This window comes from Silene latifolia, chromosome X (assembly GCF_048544455.1).
Source record: "Silene latifolia isolate original U9 population chromosome X, ASM4854445v1, whole genome shotgun sequence".
Lineage (NCBI taxonomy): Eukaryota > Viridiplantae > Streptophyta > Magnoliopsida > Caryophyllales > Caryophyllaceae > Silene > Silene latifolia.
Genome location: NC_133537.1, coordinates 144,986,558 through 144,993,557, shown reverse-complemented (window position 1 = coordinate 144,993,557; position 7,000 = coordinate 144,986,558). Strand labels below are relative to the sequence as shown.

The 7,000-nt window shown below is 34.6% G+C and overlaps 1 protein-coding gene across 1 annotated transcript; it reads left to right on the top strand.

Moving 5' to 3' along the window:
• The first annotated feature begins 5,126 nt into the window (after positions 1-5,126).
• Positions 5,127-7,000, top strand: LOC141618485 (uncharacterized). Its single transcript, XM_074435599.1, has 3 exons — positions 5,127-5,213; positions 5,744-6,546; positions 6,763-7,000. Exons 1-3 carry the CDS (start codon positions 5,127-5,129, stop codon positions 6,998-7,000), a joined length of 1,128 nt encoding a protein of 375 aa, XP_074291700.1.

Here is a 7,000-nt window from a genome sequence, read left to right as displayed (position 1 = left end):
GGACTCGGGGTCGAGTAGCGTAGCATAGATGATATAGATGGTAGTCGTCTTATAATCTATATAATTTATTCCATTCATTAGTTTATGTTGTAATCACTAAACTTATTTTCTTTATTTAATGAGTTTCTTAATTGTAATTCCGATTTCATGCCTCGGAAACCGAGACGGTAACATTTCATAATTACCTTGGCCGGGTAAGAAGGGGGTGTTACAAAGTGGTATCAGAGCGACAACTTTGGGATCTAAACCAATAAACCAAAATGAATCTAGGAGTGTCAAATAAAATGAACTCGATATGAGTATAATAGGAGGTCGGTTTTGGGTGAGAAGGATCCCTCATTTCAAAACTAGATCCTATTGTTTCGGTTGGTCACTACGTGGGTGGTTATGAGTCGGGAAACGTGAAGTGACATGTTGCATGATTATGCTTGTGTTATGGTTTTGTTAAAGATTTTGCATGATGTAGAGATTGTGTGATAAATGATAATATGATAGTTGAAGAAATGGAATTGAAATGTTTACTAGAGTGAATATATGTGATATGAGTAGAGAATTGTTTCATGTGAAATGCATGCATTGGTATGAGTGTTGCGTGTTTGAGTATGATGAGTTTTAAAGCCGTAATTTACATGGTTGATAGGATTCTTACATGATATGGTTATTCCTTTGGTATATGTTAATATGTAAAAATTTGATGAAAAGAATAATGTGTATAACATGTTTTGAAAATGGCTATTACAAGTTAGTATGTGAGGGGCACTGGCCCCGTCATTTGGCATTTTAATATCACATATATGTTTGAATTTTCACTAATGCTATTGTTAGAGTGTGATTAGTAATAGTTATTAGTAAAGCAGTCGCTAGTATAAGAATTAATCATTAGTCGGAAATTGCAAACCATAGAGAGGGTACGAGCTAGTACTCGACCGAGTACCAGTCGCTCGACCGAGTACCAGTCGCTCGACCGAGTGGACCCTATCACTCGACCGAGTGGACCAATTTCCAGGAACTTGAAAAATTTTTGGAAGTGAGTCACTCGACCGAGTGGATTCAGCACTCGACTGAGTGCCAACCTCTGGGCTGTGAATTTCGCAAAAAACAAAAAAAAATTGTTTTGTTGTCTTATTTTATCTCTTTATTCCTTCATTTAAAATCATTTTTCTTGTAAACGTCATTGTTGATTGTTGTTACTCGAATTCAAGTTTTTACTATATTTTTTTAGCCCCTTAGATTGGCTAATTTCACCACGCAAGTGACGTTTTCTTTCCTCTTTTTTTTTTCAATTTGACATTGTTTAAGTCTATGCTAATTCCTTCAAAAATTTTGTCAAGTAATGGCATGTTTTGTTTGATTAATGATATTAATCACCTTTTTACGTCATTTATGATGACAAATATGAAATTTTCATGTTGAAATTTTGCCCAATTTTTTTTTTATTAACTCGGAAATATATGTTCTCGAGTCAATAATTTAAGTTGTGTTTGTTGCTTGGTTAATTGGTTAACAAGGACTAAAGTTGATTGTTAAGTTGTTATTCCTAATTCTTGTCATATGATTAAAATTTTGTTCTGAAAATTTCGAAACCTTAATGGTCATGAGTAAGCCTTGATGTTTCGTGTTTAAAGACTTAGTTTAGTTGAACAATGAAGCTTAAGAATCTTCTCGTGCTTAAGTCTTGATTTTTCTTCGTTGGTAATGGCATATATTATCGCGAATCAAAATTCCACCTTGAAATGTTGGCCCAAGATCTTTTAAAATTTCATTTTAAAAATGAATGATTTTGATGTGGTTTTATATACTCTGTTTATTTTTGTCTAATTATGTTGTAAAGATTCAAATGTGGCCTAATGATGTTATGTATGGTCTCAAAATTTGAAATTTTTTGTTTTAAAGTCCTTTTGAATTAATTGAGTACTAGTACTTCAATTTCCATTAGTAATGCTATGTATTGTCGTAAGTTGGTAATTCCGCCTTAAAATCTTGATCAAATTTTTGATTCCTTCTTTTATATTAAATTTGGCTTTATGGTGTTTTAAGGCAATAATCCTTAGGAGTATCACTGTAATAACATAGTTTAAATCAAAATATTCGTTTTAAAAGTGGACCAACCTCTTTTTGAGATTTCATGGGTACATCACTAAATTTTGATTTTTATGATTGAAACATGGCTTAATTGTCTCCTAGTGCCCCAACCTTTGTTAATGGTGATATGTGTGAAAAATATAGTGATGCTCAAATTTTGATTTTGTGTGCTTAATACTTGGTTTTATTGCGCCGCAACCTTACAATTTTGTTAATGATGCTACATATGGTATTGAATCGAGAATCTCACCTTTAAATTTTGCCCAACATTTTTTTTATATACCATTGTGTATAAGATTAAGTTTTAAACTTTGTATTTAAACGTAGTTTCATTGTTTCGTAGTGTTGCTACGTTTGTCAATAATGTGTTGTTTTGCTTATATATGGATCAATGCCTTGATTACCTTTTTGGGTCGTATAGTTTTGATGAGTAAAGACGGGTAGATAATTTGTTGAGTGGTAGTTTTGATGAGGGTTGTTGGCCAAATGCTAGTAATTAGTGATGAGTTGTGTGGTATTTGAGAGTTATGAGTGTGAACCATGTGTTCTATTGGGATTAATGTATGTTTAAATCGAGTTGGATTTGAACCATGTAAGTAGGTAAGTGTATGATTTATGTTTAGAAATTAGGGGTAGTAGGAAGTGACTTTAGCTTGCGTAAGGTGTTTTGGAATTGAGTAAGATAGTTGTATGAGGTAATTGTGGATAATGAGTGATGAGTGATCTAGGTTGAGTATTTGTTGAGTGTTTGAACTTATGGAGAGTGAATGAGTTTTGGGTTGCATATTAAGGAATATTATGGTTGACATGGCTTGGAAATTTTGGTGGAAAAATGAGAAAGTAATTGAGGTACCTAAGGGTGAAATAAGATGATAAATTGGGTTCACTGATAATTGAGATATATGATGGTGGATTTAGTATTACTAAATTGGTTTTCACGGTCATGAAAGTAAGAGTGTGACGTGTAATTCTTGAGGATTCAATCATATTGTTGATGTATTTTATCATTCATGTTATAGAGTGTAACCGTTTAATTTGAGTAGGTGTATATGAGTGTGAAAGTGGTTATGTGGGAATCCGACCCTATGAGTGGAACTATAGATGTTGCTGTAAAGTTGCCTCCCAATCGTCAAGTAAAGCGTCCGTGGTATACATCGTGAGATTGTTGTAGTATTCCGATTGAGTTAAAATGTTGTTATGGTCATAGGTGTTATTAGTACCATGTCCATGAGATTGCATAGATGCGATGAGTGTTAATATGATTATGGTGCTTTACACTACTGAGCGTTTGTCGGTGACGGTAGCGTGATGCCGTCACCGGATATGGGGGGATGTAATGCTTATAAAACGGATTTTGTTTTTTTAAATATCATGTTGCATCATGTTTTGTTTTAGTTGGGTTGTAACAATGACCATAAGGCCGTGAGTTTGTTTTAATTTGGTTATTTGATGGTGTATTAGTCACCATCGGAGTCTATTAGCATTTGTGGGATGAAATAGGGAAGTTCGGAATCGAGTTGGGAATAAAACATTCTGTCCCAGGTGACACTCGACTGAGTGCACCATGCACTCGGCCGATTGGCCTCCTACACTCGACCAAGTGGACTGCTTTGACCCTTATTTTGTGGATATTTGACCAAATATTGAGCATATACCCTTATTTCGCTTTTTATATTAGTTAACTTGTGTTGGATGACCATGATCAACCTTACATGAGTGATATTTTGTGAACTGTTTAGGTTTGACCATATTGGGTAGCTTTTGCTATTTAAGAGCGAAATTCAAATGAAAGTTGCGAATTGACATGTGTAGTTGGATTACAAGAATGATGTGATATAGATTCATATTAATAATCGAGTTATACCCCGCGATAGATAAGTATACATATAACCAATATGAATGAGAGTTAGTTATGGGATTATAGAGTCGAACCATGAGTTTACCTGACACTTGACCTTTGGGAGGCTTGTAGATGGGAATTATATCAATGAAATTAGAACTATATGAGATTTTATTACAGATTTGCAATGAGTGAGAGAGAGTATTGAACATGGATCATAGTCATTTGTAGAATTTAGTGATGATAATATGAGAGCACATTATGAGGTTTGAAAATTGAACTTCGGACGAAGTTCTCTTTTAGGGGGAGTGAATGTAACAATTCAGAAATTAAGAAAAGAGAAATTATGGAATGTGAGAAAGTAGTGAGAGTTGCGAGGAAGTAGTGAGAGTTGAACACCAAACTTTGGGAAGAGAGTACACATGAGATTTAAGGGAATAGTCGAAAAGGGAAGAGTGAGGTGAAACTTCAAGGACGAAGTTTATTTTAAGAGGGGAAGATTATAATACTCCGTATTTTATAATTATATAAATAATATTATATTGCATTTATACGAGTTATGTATGAGACGGAATAACAATAACAATAACAATAACAATAACAATAACAATAACAATAACAATAACAATAACAATAACAATAACAATAACAATAACAATAACAATAACAATAACAATAACAATAACAATAACAATAACAATAACAATAACAATAACAATAACAATAACAATAACAATAACAATAACAATAACAATAATAATAATAATAAAAATAAAAATAAAAATAAAAATAAAAATAAAAATAAAAATAATAAAAGCCGAGATTGTTTCTCGGCTCCCCGCCAATTTCATGTAAACTTTTATTTTTCTGTTAATGAAAGTTATGCGCATCCTTTTATAATAATAATAATAATAATAATAATAATAATAATAATAATAATAATAATAATAATAATAATAATAATAATAATAATAATAATAATAATAATAATAATAATAATAATAATAATAATAATAATAATAATAATAATAATAATAATAATAATAATAATAATAATAATAATAATAATAATAATAATAATAATAATAATAATAATAATAATAATAATAATAATAATAAGAATAATAATAATAATAAGAATAATAATAATAATAATAATAATAATAATAATAATAATAATGCTACTCTTCTTGTGAAGAGAAATATGCCCAAAGCTGCAAATGCTACTCTTCTTGTGCTTGTTCCTAAAACTGATATACCTTCCTCTGTTGTGGACTATCGCCCTATTACTGTTTGTACCACGTTCTACAAGGTCATCGAAAATGCTTTGCCAACGGACTAAGGGATGTGCTCCCTAATCAGTAGGATGGGAACAGTGCATTTGTCAAGGATAGAGATCTGTTTGAGAACTCGCTTTAGCCCATGAACTCACTCACCGCAAAGTATAGTAGAGCTACTTTGACACCCGGATGCTGCCGAAAGTTGATATCGGAAGGCGTTTGACTCGATTAATTGGGATTTCTTATGCAAATTGTTTGGGTCTTTTTGGTTTTCCTGAGATTTTTGTGAAGTGGATTAAAGCTTGTATCACTACTCCTTTCTTCTCTCTTCTTGTGAATGGAGGGTGGAGGGCTTCTTTAAGGGTCGAGAGGGCTTCGTCGGGGGGGATCCTTTGTCTCCCTACCTTTTGTCCTTTCAATGGAGGTGCTCTCTAGGATGCTCGGGAAGCTCCTTTTTATCCTGGGTTCTCCTATCACCCTAAATGTGTGCGACTTCATCTTACTCACTTGGTTTTTGCGACGATCTTCTTGTGTTTACTAGGGTGATCTCCCATCCGTGGTTGCGATTGCTTCTTGCCTTGATGAATTTGTGCTATTTCGAGTCTTCTTTGCTAATCCTCTTAAAACTTGTGTTTATTTTGGAGGGGTCACCAGCAATGTTAAAGGTCTTATTATGGCTGCTACTGGTTTTAGTGAGGGAGAATTCCCATTTAGATACTTGGGTCTTCCCCTTTCTACCTCACGGTTTACAGCTGCTATGTTCAAGCCTATGTTGGACAAAATCCGTGGTAAAATTATGCATTGGGCCAACCACACACTGAGCTATGCTGGGAAGGTTACTCTTCTAAATTCTGTGGTTTTTGGAGTACAAAATTTCTGGGGGGCTAGTATTCTTTTGCCTAAGGGTATTGTCAAAAAACTTCAGAAGATTTGTAAAGATTTTTTCTGGGGCATTGCTGAGGGTAAAAGAAGACTTGTCTTTAAGAAGTGGCTTGATTTTTGCCTCCCTAGAAGGGAGGGGGGTATGGACATTAAGGAAATTTTGAGTTGGAACAAAAGCCAAATGGTTCGTTGGGTTTGGAAGCTTGTTTACAAGCCTGACTGCCTTTGGTCAGCTTGGTTCAAGCATTATGTGCTGAAGGGGCCGTCTATATGGCAGGCTACTAGTACCATTTCTCATTCCTGGTTCTGGAAGTCTGTTATTGCCACTAAGGATATGCTTGTCCATCTTGCTGGGGTGACCAAAACTGGGGAGGAGGTGTTGGAAGAGTGTACTCGACATGGCAAGTTTCAGGTGAGTCAGATCTATCATAGTATCAGGCCTAAAGGGAATATTGTTGGCTGGTATAGGGTCATTCATGACGGTTCTGTCTTGCCAAAGCATCTTTGTTATTGGGAGCTTGGCTTGCCGAGAATAAGCTTTCTACGTTAGATAATTTTCGAGAAAAGGGGTTCTTGTTTGGCAAATAGGTGTGTGCTCTGTGGGTGTGAGGAGGAAACATTGGCTCATTTGTTCTTTTCTTGTTCATTCTCTGCTGAGGTTTGGAATGCCGTTTGTAGGTGGATGGGTCATTTTGATCCCCCTGTCCTTTTGGCTCAGGTGCTGCACTGGTTCTCTTTGTATAACCGTGGGGCTGCTCGTGGGAAGGTTCAGAGGAGATGTTTGCTAGCTTGCACTATCTATGTGCTATGGAAGGAGCGTAATGATCGCATTTTTAAAGATAAGAGGTCTGACTCTAGAGGGTTATGTCGTAAAATTTGCTATCTTGTGGCTACTAGAATGTATCATTTAGCTTAG